At 39.5% G+C, this 13,676-nt stretch overlaps 1 protein-coding gene across 1 annotated transcript in view; it reads right to left on the bottom strand.

Moving 5' to 3' along the window:
• Positions 1-363: 363 nt before the first annotated feature.
• dock8 (dedicator of cytokinesis 8) overlaps positions 364-13,676 on the bottom strand; it is a 93,338-nt gene continuing 80,025 nt past the window's right edge. The window contains exons 43-48 of the mRNA XM_072433122.1: positions 12,418-12,507; positions 11,355-11,591; positions 10,397-10,540; positions 6,913-7,019; positions 3,400-3,570; positions 364-2,168 (exon numbers count right to left, since the gene is read on the bottom strand). Of these exons, the coding sequence (XP_072289223.1) occupies positions 2,117-2,168; positions 3,400-3,570; positions 6,913-7,019; positions 10,397-10,540; positions 11,355-11,591; positions 12,418-12,507 (801 nt within the window). The 3' untranslated portion in view covers positions 364-2,116. The remainder of the gene's footprint in view (positions 2,169-3,399; positions 3,571-6,912; positions 7,020-10,396; positions 10,541-11,354; positions 11,592-12,417; positions 12,508-13,676) is intronic.

The raw sequence follows: 13,676 nt of genomic DNA, 5'->3' as shown, positions 1-13,676 counted from the left end.
AACTTTTTAATCAAAATATTACCTATTATTTTACTATTTATTTAAGTAATGGCAATCCTACTTGAGCTGTGAGTAACTATAAGTTGAGTAACTACAAGACAATATTCAATAATTTTAACAAGTGTTTATGGTAACTCTCCTAGTTTTTGTGGTCTGCATACTTTGAAACTACCAGATTTAGTAGATTTAGATTTAAGATTTTGTCCTCGCAAAAAATCAACTTCTAATAAAAACAAAATATCAGATGTTACCTTACAGTTACTCTCACTTGAGCATTATTTTCCCCAAATACATTTTACTCATAAATTAATTTCTTGGACCACTAATTGGACTAACTTCTGGCTATAATAAAAAGACATTGAACTGTGCATAAATAAAATTTTATTTAGCTGCTTTCATCACTGTACAGACATGTTAAAAGGGTATATTAAAATACAACATAAGACATACAAACTGACGAATAAGAACATGAAATACAAATCCAAGTGCCAATCACAAAATGTCTGTACATAACATTGTGTGCGCTTTTCAAATAGTTTCAATTGGAATAAAATAAAACACATAATACTCAGCAGTCTTTAAAGGTTATAACACTCTGTACTAAAATGTGTTGTACCTGGAAGCACAATTAGGAAGATTGAGTATTAGTAAATGCAGCTCTTTACCTTTTACACAAAAATGTGACTAGTTCAAAGGTGAAATTACTCAGTCTGGAATGTTCTTGAGAAACAAAACTAACATAATTCACTTTAATAAACACAATTTATTATCAGACCTTAAGTAACAAAGGAAGTTTGGCACTGGTGTTGCTGAATGTGGCTTATTTACAAAAAGTTACTGAAACAATGAGATTACTGGATAATATTGTACTGTACTGTAATTATTGTCATTCCTTTATAGCTAAAATATGGTCAAATAAAAATACTTTCATAAATCTTTGTAAACAAACTATTTTCTCTGTACAAAATATGAAATAAGGATTAGGTGGTAGAGATGAGTCTTTATCCGCAACGTTATTCTGCAACAAACACTTTAAAGCCCTGGCAAACTAAAATTAATGGGAATGGTGCTCAAATTTGACAAAGGAAATTTGTATCTGTGTTTTTCCTGTACAATCCTCCACCTCTGCCTTCGGCCTCTCCAGCATACATTATGTTCAAATGCCCAAAGCTGAATTTCCAGAGGCACACGGCACAGCAAAATCATCCATTATCAATACAAAGTGCCTTTAGTAGTACAGTACAACACCAACATCTTCTGTATTTTAGAAGCAATACATATTCACAAAAAGGAAAATGTACAATCCTGTGCTGCAGTATCAGGATAAGATTGTGAAAGATACAGCGTTCGATGATTTGGCTGTGAATAGGTTGTGTTTACATTGTTCTTGAATATGATGTCATAAGTTCAGATGGGAGGGCACGGCCTTGAGCACTATGACCAATTCACTTTTTAACTTTTAACTAAGAGAGACAGATCTGCCATTATCAACTTGTGACAAAAGCCCTTTAAATAATGCCATCATTTTGATGTTTTAATGGTATTGTAATGCCAATTTTTCATGTCGATAAACCCAGTAATTAGAGATATTAACAATAAACAATGTCAAAATCTTTGCATTTGGTTTTAATTCAAATGTAATCATAGAATTCTGATCTGTCCTAAGTATCATATTTGATCTTATTTATTTATCAAAAGACAAATCTATTAATATTTGTGTCCAATTTAGAGCCACCTTATCTGTGGTTTAGTCTCATTTTAGATCAAGCCGAGCCATAATTTAGACTTCATACAGTCCAGGTTTGAATCTGTGATATTCGGAAGGCAACACATGATCTTAGGTTGGACCTGGTGTGAAAGTACATTTTATGACATTGGATGAACCCCCCTATGCACCGCTTTCAAAACTATTCTTCTGCAATAGTAACCGTGAGATTACAACAGATTACACAAAGTACTCGATTATTGAGGACATGATCATGAGTTTGCCATTATGGAAGTATTATTCTGCAGGAGTTTATCACGGGCTTGTTTCATCTCCTCGTTTCTTTTCCGTTTCTTCCTCGGCGGCGCGATTCGTGTCTCGTTCCCCTCTTCAGAGCTTTTCCGCGGCGTCTCACGAGTTTTCCTCGGCAGCCCGGCGGAAACTCAGGCGTTTGAAGGAATCCCTTTGAGCCGGAGAGGACAGGAGAGTGGAGATGAGGGAGAGGGATGATCGTGATAGGCAGTGAGTAATGGGAGAAGGAGACACAGGTGGGGAAGAGGAAGACAAGCAGTTAGACGTTGAGATGTTGAGAAGCCAAGATACATGGAATTTCTATTTTAGGTGTTGTATAAATTCACTTTATTTGAAAATGTAATTAAAGTGTACTGGTTACAAAAGTCTTCTTGTGTCATATATAATTCATAATTCTTGAATTTTAAATACTCTTGCCGACCTTTACATTACTTTTTATTTAATTTTTTAACTGAATGTGATATGGAGAAAATTCAGGTAGCCCCCCGCACCCGGCTCCCCCCCGCACCTCGCACCCGGCTCCCCCCCGCACCTCGCACCCGGCTCCCCCCCGCACCACGCACCCGGCTCCTCCCCGCACCTGGCTCCTCCTCCCGCACCTGGCTCCTCCTCCCGCACCTGGCTCCTCCTCCCGCACCTGGCTCCTCCTCCCGCACCTGGCTCCTCCTCCCGCACCTGGCTCCTCCTAACGCACCTGGCTCCTCCTAACGCACCTGGCTCCTCTTAACGCACCTGGCTCCTCCTAACGCACCTGACTCCTCCTCCCGCACCTGGCTCCTCCTCACGCACCTGGCTCCTCCTCACGCACCTAGCTCCTCCTCACGCACCTGGCTCCTCCTAACGCACCTGGCTCCTCCTAACGCACCTGGCTCCTCCTAACGCACCTGGCTCCTCCTAACGCACCTGGCTCCTCCTAACGCACCTAGCTCCTCCTCACGCACCTGGCTCCTCCTAACGCACCTGGCTCCTGCACCGCTCTCTAACAATATTTGGGACTGAAATAATCCAAATTATGCTAAAAACATGAACTGTCAGCCTCAAATAGATCAGCGAGAGATCCTCGCCACTTGTGAGCTCAAAAATCATTAGAACATCATTGAGACTTCTGCGAGCAAACTGACACAAAACGACTCCTGTTTTTGATGACATTATAACATGGTTGCAAGCTTTAAAAGTTTAGCAAAAGTAGCTGCAAACCGTTTTTCCTGTGGTCACTTGTTTTGCTTCGGCCATCAATACTTGCAAAGGTGACACGGGGAATAGATGGATCCATTTGTTCTCACTTTGGGTTGGTGTTGCAATCATAGCAGTGATGGAAAGATCGATGGCGTGTGTTTTCTCAGCCCTGGTCAGATACTATTGGCTGTTACCTCGATGTTTACCTGTTTTCCAGTCGCGGCCTGATGATGGGTTTGTAGAGCTCTGGAATCTTCCTCTCCAGCATCGGCCTCAGGTTTTCTCTTAGACGGTTGTAGTTCTTTTTCAGTTCTTGCTGGTACTCTTTCTGGTCTGAGGTGATTAAGTGCTTATTCTTCTCCACTGCCTCTCCACACCTATAAGAAACACAAAGCAAAACTATGCTTCATATCCACGCCACATTTATACCAACTACGAGGCAGGTTTGACATGTATTTTGAACAGCACACTATAGAATTCTTGCGTAGATTGCCAAACTTTCATTTGGTATAAACGCTGCGTTCTCCCTTTTGCTTAATGTAATATTAATATTAATAATAATGGCTTACAATTGTATCGGTGACAAGTTTCAAATTGTAGTTATTATTCATTCAATCAAACGTCATATTCGGTTATGCTCTGCAAGCTCTTTAGTCTTTAGTTCCTTTAGCTCTCACAAAAGCAACTTCTAATAAAAATGAAAAATAAACCCAAAAAAGAATAATTTTCCAGTGGGTATGGGGTCTCCTTACAGACCAGTGTCCCAGTATTCACATCATAATGGGCAAAGTCGAGACTGCAGGAAATCCAATAGACGGGGCTGATTGCTAACACATGTCAAGTTTATGTCGCAGGCTTTTCAAGGAGCTAATATGGAAATGTCCGGAAACGGTAAGTACAAGGAAGAGAAGCATTAGGACAACGGGGTCAAAGGGAAACAACTTGAAAGGAGATTAAAGATGTGTGTAATAAAGGCTGAAGCAGTAATGAATGGACAAATATAATGTCTGTTTATACTGTGGAAGGACAACATGTGTAAACAGTAAACTTTTCTAGTAATTTTATTCTGAAATCAAAAAAATATCTAAACATTCTGCAGCCCCATAACAATAGATGGAGTAGAGAGAGTATTAGTAGTAATAGCCGTTTGAAGGGCGTAGTCTCGAATAATGATCAAGTTCATCTTTCGCAAATTGTCCTTTTCGATTTTCTTCTTTTTATTATATATGTTGAATCAATACTGTCACTTTCCCCACATCTTGGAAAATAACAATTGCTCCCAGCAGAACGACAGTTATTCTTTAGTCAATCTCAAATTGGCCTGTAAAGCGCGTGACTCGGGAGCCACTCTTTAGAACCGTTCATTCGGACAAACATTGGCATTCAGAGGGTCCGGCGTCAGTTTGCCACGGATTTAGGACAGAAAACAAACCTATCTGAAATTACAGTAAATATTTGTCAACCTGCTTGTAGCAATCACGCAAGCGGGAATGTGACACGAGGCCGGGAAAATGGAAACCAGCTTCTGTAGGCAAACATAACCTGCCCGTGAGATGAAAGCACGCACAGGCACATACGCTCACAGCTATTACAAAAATGAGCATTCCACAAACAAAATGTGTGAGGGGGCACTTTTAAATTATGTGATAAATATTAAATTCAGTCCTGGGGAAAAAAAAATAAACCTTTGCATTTTAAAATGTTTGATGTCCACTGGGCCTTCTGCCTCTGTTGTGCTGTGCGGCGGCGTGCAAATTAGCCGTTTTTGATTTGTAGAAGGCAATTAATCCACACATTCCCTCTAAAAAGTAAGAAAGATCAAAGAAAAAAATATCTGAAATGTAAGCCTTTATGTGTACTTAAAGGAGCGCTATGTCACTTTTTTCTGGTTGTCTCTGTGGTGCTGTTATTGCTTCGCCTGAATGTTCAACGTTATGGCATTTAACGTATTTATCTCCACAGACACAAGCAGGTGACGGTGAGGTCAGGACGAGCCCGCACAGAGTCACAATGCAGGTTTTTCCAAGGTATTTGTACTTAAAAAAACACCTGTAAATGTGAACAAGTGCAAGATGGATTAGATGTGTAATGCCCTAGTCTGGAACATCACAGGCAAAGCAGCAACAACATCTCCAAGCAGATGAGCACCAGAATAATAAATAAATCTAAAACTTGCTAAAGTGAAAATCAACAACACTAAATTGATAATAATAACGAGCAGATTATAATTCATCTTTTAATCACGCAAGATCTGCATTTAGTAAATAGGTAAGAACTGCATTTTGGCCCCGCTTCCTTCATATACCGGTATCTACCCTGGAGTTCTATTCCCAATTCCTGATCTGCTGAGGTTGGTTTTTTGAACTGATGACGTTTAAGAACAGGATTACGGTTAAGGTTGGGGAAGTGGTTTGTGTTTTAACCTGCAACTAGCTTTATTTCAACATAAAAGATACTTTCATCCATGACGAAAACAGGCAGGTATATTCACGCCTTGAACAACTGGCTAAACTGCAACTTGTCCAGTGACTTTGAACGAAAATAAGAATATCGCTAACGACCAGCAGAAAAATAAAAAACCTTGCGTAAACCCTATACAGTAAAGAAATAAATAAATATCAAGAAACAGTGATTTGGAATATCGTATTTTTGGACTCCTGGCTGCTCTTTCTTCTTCCCACACTAATGCCAGTAATTGCATACACATTACAAAATCCTAAAGGCTTTGTCACTTCAAATCTTTAGAAAACCTCCTCTGCTCTGAAAACTCTTTGAGCAATTGTTCCTTACTTCCACCCACTCTCTCTGCGCCAGGCTCAGTAACAATATGAAGAAATGCACGTGTTGGTCAAAACTCTTTTTAGGTTTACAGTAGATTTTAAAAGGGGCCTGCCATTGCTGTTCACGGGTCTCAGAAAGTCACCCCTCGCACAGCTACCGCTAATACAGAGGGTAACATACACCAGGGTCGTACCTGAAAAGAAATCATATCATCCCAATATTAAGAACGTTGCAATGGCTTCCAGTCCCTCATAGAATTCAATCTCAAAAGTCTTTTATTAGGCCACAAATCTTTGAAACGGTGGAGCTCCAACTGCTAACGCCTTACAAGACCCGTCGGCCCCCGAGATCAGCTGCTACTGGTTCCTAGAGTTTGGACCAGACAAAGTGACGCCTCATTCGGGTATGATATGCCTCCCAAATGTTGAATTCACTTCCAGAAAATATGTGTCTCGAAACAATGGCTATTGACTATTTTCTTATGAATAAATTCTGACCAGGAGTGTGTTTTTATTAAGGCGGCACAATATGTGTATTGCACTCTAATAATTTGAGTTGGTGCAAATACAAAATGGCAAAATCTGCAATTATTTATAGATTTTATAGAAAAGTATTCCAGTAGTCTGAGCAATTAGATTTGTTCCCAAAGTTGTTTTATTGGTCATGCCTAAATATTCCCTTGTATTCATCAGCGTGAGCAGTGGTTAAGGCACAAATGCCAGGCTCCGAGTGCAGCCAACCGCTGTGTCGCGAGTTTGAATCCAGACTCCGACTATTTACTGTATGTCCTCCCCTCTCACATCCCCCATTTCACATTGTCCTCTCCTGTCTAAAAAAGCCTAAAAGAAAAAAAGAAAATTGCCCTGCCTGAATAACCTTGACCTTGAAGGGATGTCGTAGTGCATATTTTATAATAGATGGGGTCCCTTTGAACTTACCTCATTATGAACTCTTTGAAACACAGGCGCAGCTTGTTGTGGTGACGGAAGAGCTTGGGGTCGGCTGGGATCTCATTCAGGAAGACTTGGGCCACCTCCAACGGGCCCTAGCGAACAATGAGGCAAAGAAAGAGAGGGCTTAAAAACAGAGGGAGGAAGGAAGGAGTGAAGGAGGGGAAGGGAATGGAAATGCGACTGGTATAGACAGAGGGGCCAGGCTTGCAAACTGAATGTGTAATGCATCTAGGGCCCCAGCAGGAACATAAGGAAAAGGTCACCAAAAAATGATTGCACTGTGGATATGTTCAGTAGTAAAGGTCGTGTAGCATGAACTCTTGCAGATTTATTTCTGTACTCAAATGTGCACAAACATTTTATTCATTTATTTATTGTGTTGAATTCATGTTTGAAGAGTTGTGTGCAAACCTTTGGGTGTAATTAGGGTGGCATCATCAAACTAAACCTCTTCTTCACATAATGCTACTGGATTGGTTCAAAACTATCATTTATTTTCAACCAATTCAATTTATCAACCAAATAAAGTAAAAACTAGAAAACCATAAAAACCTGGCATGCCATATTGTCGAATTTTACTGAGTTCACAAAGCTCTTTAATTAAGCTTTCTGACTGGATAATCACCGAATGAACCACTTAAAAAACTTGAATCATGTAAAATCTTTTTGGAATAATAAATAAATCAATATTGAGTCAGTTTTTGTGAAAGACTTTCATTCCCACGTACACAGCCATATATCTGAAGAGGCACTCAATTGAGACACTGAATCATAACAAACCTTGAATCAAAGCCCTTTAGATTTAGAAGTCATTTCAATTATTTAACAAGTTAGCTGGAATGAACAGAACTAAAACTAAAACAGAATTAACCGGCATCGTTCGGCAGCCCATGCCACATTTGATATCACCCTTACTAGATTGCTCTGATGAAACTTTATTTGACGTATTCTGGCCCAATCTGTCGTGTTGCTACCATTTCATTACGTTGTCTAAGTGGACCAAAGTTTCTTGTTAAAGCGGAAATGTCTCGCTGAGCTCATATCAAATGCAACTGAGGCTCAGGAAAAACACGAGGAAGGAATCAGATGCTCAGATGCGAGACGCTGCCATGATTACCCTCCTTTTGCATGGCTAATGTCACCACTGGCTCGGCGTACAGGCAGCATTTGGCTTCCATTTGCACAGTATGAAATCTTGTTATCCCAACTTATATCCATCATAAAGCCACAACACGCTCTAAACCGCGCATGCTTCGCGACAGGCGCAGTTAAACAACTCTGATTAGTATCGTAAACGCATCTCACCCGCGCATTGGACGAAGACGCCTCCGCTACCTCTTGCTCTTGATTACGCCCAAGAGTTATATGTTTACAAAGCTGCCGGGCATTAGCGTTATGTATACAACATTCGGCCCGAAGCCAGGGACCTGTCAGATTAGACGCCGGAAAATAAAGCAAAGAGGGCAGGAGGGACGTGGTTGTAGCCGTAGCCCAAGTCATTACAACTCAAACACGGGAACCCGGAATCTATCAGATCAAAGCGACCTCCGCACATGAAAGGGAAGAAGAGGAGGCCGTGCATTGACGTTTTAACTAAATCTGTGGAAAAGCAAAGGAGGGATTAGGTTGTGGACGGGGCGCGGGCTTTGAAGTGCAATAGCCGTCATGTCTGCTGCCACAAAACCGAACATGTGATAAGATAAATACATGTGAATTATTAGTATTATTGTCATTATGGAGGCTCCAGGCAGGAGAAATGGGCTGTAATATTAAGTGCAATCATTTCGGATCGGGCCCCAGAGTAGGCGATTATTCCAGCTTCAATATGGATGGGTATTTGCAGTGTCTGGTATTAGAATGTAAGAGCACCAATATGAAGGTTATGTTGATCGAAACCAATGCTGTGTGGTTTGGAGTAATGTGAGAATGAGAACTACCTTTCTGGATGTAATCCCCAAAAGCACAGAAGAGCCAAAATGGATGCTGCCATTTGGACTAAAGAGTAAAAAGGAACGATCTCAGAAAGGATTGACAGGAGTACGGTAGGTTAAAGAAGTGAGCTTGGTAGTGTGCCATTTTTGGTCATTTGTCCGCCGTGTTGTGGACTAAACTAAAGAACTTAACCTAATTTGTGCAGTGACAATCTGCAAACCATTACTGGTAATCATATTTCTATGTTTTCCTTTCCTCATATCCTTTTTGTAGTTGGGTTGCCATTTATGTATGTATTTGAATGAGGACAGTGCATATTAAGCAATGTGTCAGCAAACAGCTTTAACATAATTATGCCAGAGTTAGCACAAACGCTACATTTCATCCGTTGTCCTAGGGCAGGGTAACAAAAAAACACACAAGACATTCACACAACAGACTATTACAAGACATTAAAACTAACAGGCACATTGTATAACCACAAATCGTTGGCATTGCAGAGAATTGTTTACAGTAAAAGCAGCAGCGCGAGGTTGAAAGAGCCAAGATAAAAGCATAAGATCATCTGTGGGGACATGACTGGTTTGTTTTCAACCACATTTTTTAAGAACTGTTTTGAAGTTTGAGTAGTTGTCGTAGTTTCTGATGTGCTCTGGTGTGCGTTCCATCATTTTGTGCCTCTGATAGACACCACTGTTTGGCTGAATTTAGTCCTGCGCCTTTGCACGTTGCAGTTCCTCTAATTAATGCTCTAGTGTTTATTCCAGTTATTTATTTATTTATTTTTACAAATAAATCCAATAAGGGTGGAGGGGCAAGACCATTACAACTTTAAAAAAAAACAGGCATCCAGGAACGTCTGATAACGCTCAAAATCCAATATGTGGAACTTACTCAACAATGTTACAATAATGACAATGTAAAGACTTCTTGTCTGGAGTTTTCAAAGTTTTCTTAAACAAAGTACTTTGATTTGTCTGGGACCATGTTGTAAGTATATAGGTTATATGCTTATACACATAAGCGTTTGCCAACAGGGGTTAAAGTGTAATCTGGGCTGTGGTGGAGCCCTAATACTGTCGCATAGTGAAACATGTGTCAACAACTATACGGATAAATAAGAGGGTTTTAAAATGTTTTTATTACTTATTATTACTATCCCGGCCCATTTCCTGCACGTTTTGGTCACACCCCTTACGTGGGAGGATAAGCGCATTCTGGTGTGTTTAGATGTGATGGTGTAACTGCAGTTGTCATGATAATGTTCTTCGGTCACTGACACATATCTTTCAGTAGAGCGTGAACAGTAGCGGAGGAACACTTTACATCCTGAACCCGAACTTGGCCCGACCTGTTAAAAGAGCGGGGAAATCTGGTCCCGACCCAAATTTTGCCCATCATTACACAAACAAGAAGTGTGATCTGGCTAACCCCTTGCTTAATGATAATCAACCGGAGGCATCCATCCAGTTACACAATGTTTTATATTAAAAATGGTTATATCCAAAATGAGACTGTATTGTTCATCACCGTTTACCTGATTGACCGTGGCTCCCACTGAGCCCTGGAGCACCATCTGTAGCATCTTGGCATCAGGCTGTTCTCTGTGTGTGGCCACAGCAAGCTCTCTCGTCTTCTTCTGCATGTCCTCTATGGCCACTTCGATCGGCGTCAGGTCAAACTAAAAGGCACATTTGTTCACATTAAACATACTGTAGAGGCGATATTTATGTTGTGATTGATATTGCTTAAGATATCACTGTCATGTTGTTGCTTGGCGAGAGCATAGACTTACACAGCTTTTTTTTATGTGATACAGTATATACATGTTATAGTTTTGACTATTATAAAACGTAAAGGGGCTGTACCAATCTAAAAAACATGAAACAAATAACTACCGTATTTTCCACACTATCAGGCGCACTGGATTATAAGGCGCATGGTCAATGAATGATCTATTTTTGATCATTTTTTATATACAAGGCGCCCCGGACTGTAAGGCGAATGAAGCGAAACAAAACGTGTACCACATAAAATCGCTTCAAGGTTAGTGAGCACATAATAATAGTCCATATATAAGGCACACTGGATTATAAGGCGCACTGTAGTTTTTGAGAAAATTGAAGGCTTTTAAGTGCGCCTTATAGTGCGGAAAATACGGTAGTTCATTTTATTTGTTTGTTGTAGAAGGTATTCCTCACTTCCACAATTCTAATTATTCACAAGAATGAGTCTTACATTTTACATGCATCTGTGCTGGTGCAAAACATTTTAATCTACTACATGTTATTTTTGAAAAGCCATGTATTTAGTTATTTCACAATGTATCAGTTAAAAATGTCCTTACTGATTCCAAAACATATTGGTTGGGTACTGTATTGCCATATCATGATGTTATTGGTGTAGTGTGGCGTGCATCGCATCATAAAATATGTATTGATTCCCAGCTCTATTGAACAGATTTTGAAGTATACGTTTCAGACACTGCTGAGTACCTCCTCTTTCTGGATGACGTTGATACGCGTCTTGACGTAGGGGAAGGCGTGCATGGTGGTCAGAATGGTTTTCCGTTTGTATTGTTCGTTAAGCTCGCCGCGCGGCCGCCCGCTCTTTGTGAACGGCGTGGTGTACATGAAGCGCCGCAGATTGAAGTTTTTCTCAAAGTTTGTCATGCGGTCTTTCATTTCGTAGTCGTCGAAGTAGGGCTCCACAAAAGAGATTTGGATGTATGCCTGGTGGAAGACAAAATTTACGTTTAATAGACAAACTTTAAAATGTTGATGTCTTACTTGGATCAGAATCCAAAAACAATAATTGTCCCACTGCCAAAAGAAAAGTTGAGCCGGCAAAAGGATGCAAGTTCTAACATAACATACAGTATAAAGTAATAAGGAATATTTATTTCTAAATGAGATGAAAACAATATACCTTTGTTTACAGAAGTCTAAACATATTCCGCGCTTTCTCAACACATTCCGAGCACCCTAATTATTCACCGTGACGAGTTTATAAGTGTGTGACACAAGCGTTAGCGTTCAGTGACAATACTTTCATAAATGCAGACACCACTCAACAATGTAAGTTTTATAGTTCATCTGTACGTTTTAAATTTAAATTTACAATTAACATTATGTTCAGTGCTTTTAGTCGTACAGTGGAACTCTAACTCTCAAGCATTTATTTCATAATTTACAAGACAAAATCACATTAATTTGGTTAGTTTACCGAAAAATAGTAAGTAGCAAAGTATTATTCATGAATGTGAAAATAATCAATATTCCAAAAAGTAAAAATGATCAGGACCTGAAAACAGACCTGTAGATTTCCATGGATCAAATCAGAATTTATTTAAAAATGTGTTTTTTTGCAAGTAAAAGTTGCTTATAATGTGATGCGAGTCTATTTTTCCGACCACCCACTAATATAGCAAACAGGTCATTTGTAATTACCATTAACTCATCATCATTTATTTATACAGTGGATGCATCTATTATTAAAGAAACAACAGTTTAAAGTGAGTTAGTAAGCTGCTGTACACTGGCTTCATTACGTTGTTACCTTGCTGGGCTTGAGCTGCGTTCGATCCACCGGTGAAGAATCCTTGATCATGACCAAACTGTCATCTCCAAAACACTGACTATAGAAATTCTGTGAGATAACAGAAAGAGTAAAGATGTTTCATAGTTTCCAGTGTTGGTTGTTATGCATTAGGTGAACCGTATGCATCACTTCCTACTGGTGGAGCTTTTGAATTAAACATGGCACAGTTTAAAGGCTTTGGAAGTTCAAAGCTGCACTTTAACAGTCACTCTTTGGTTTGATGTACTGAGGCAGATGTTCTTAGTGATTTGCTCTTCTTCTTGACCAATGTGCCGCCGACTGGGATGCAAAAACTTGAGGTAACAGCGAGGCTACTTTTATGCTTTTGTTTGTCATCCGGGGCTGGGCTGTAAGGTTAATTATGATCGAATAGTTACCAAAATTTGAAAATGGCTAAACAGTTTTTAAAGAAGATGTAATTGCTTTTACTGACGGATGACTGCTTCATACTTTGATTTTCTATCAGTTTGTGTTGGTTAATCTAGGGCTGTGTTCATTGGCATGCCCTGTGCATCGATTATGTCGCTGAGCTGCTGACTAAAGAAAAAAGCAAAAGGTAACTTGATCAGACCATGTATCTAACCCAAAGCGCTCCGACCACCATACGATCACAGGAATTATCACAATTAATTACTTTTAACTACAACTAAATGAACTACTAAACTGCAGTTTAAATTCCCTCCCAAATCGCAAACTCACTTCAAGTCTTCTCCTTTCTGCTGTGGTCCATGAAAATCTTTTCTAAACCTCTAAAAAATTATCACTCAGCTTGACTAGGGCCATTTTTTCTCCTATTGATTGATCTCGAAGTAAAAATGCCTTTTAGTAATAATTTCATTAAAACATAAACAATACAAACTTTTAATCTGTGCCATTTAACACAAATAATGATAAAATGTATTCCTCCAAAGTCTGACTTCTGCTCAGAACATGTGTTTACTGACAGAGGATCGACTGTAGACTGTAGATTCAATAACCCACCTTAATAATTGACGATTTAACATGACTCGATCTCCATCAGTAAATTTTTCAATTACATCGATACTACAATGCTTCTGGAACACATCCAGAAGCATTAATATTTGAATACTGAATTACATATTTCAGAACATGTTTGCAGGCTTTTTACATTGTAAGACACAATATGTTGTTTGCAGATGAAATTGTTATTTTGATGATTGCAGTTTTTGCAATTCGCAATTAGCTGACCACTCACA

Source organism: Eucyclogobius newberryi, unplaced genomic scaffold (genome assembly GCF_026437365.1).
Source record: "Eucyclogobius newberryi isolate DKJ021-1_F unplaced genomic scaffold, fEucNew1.0.hap1 SCAF_6, whole genome shotgun sequence".
Taxonomy (NCBI): Eukaryota; Metazoa; Chordata; class Actinopteri; order Gobiiformes; family Gobiidae; genus Eucyclogobius; species Eucyclogobius newberryi.
Note: the sequence above shows the minus strand (reverse complement) of the source record. Positions and strands in the feature narration are given on the sequence as shown.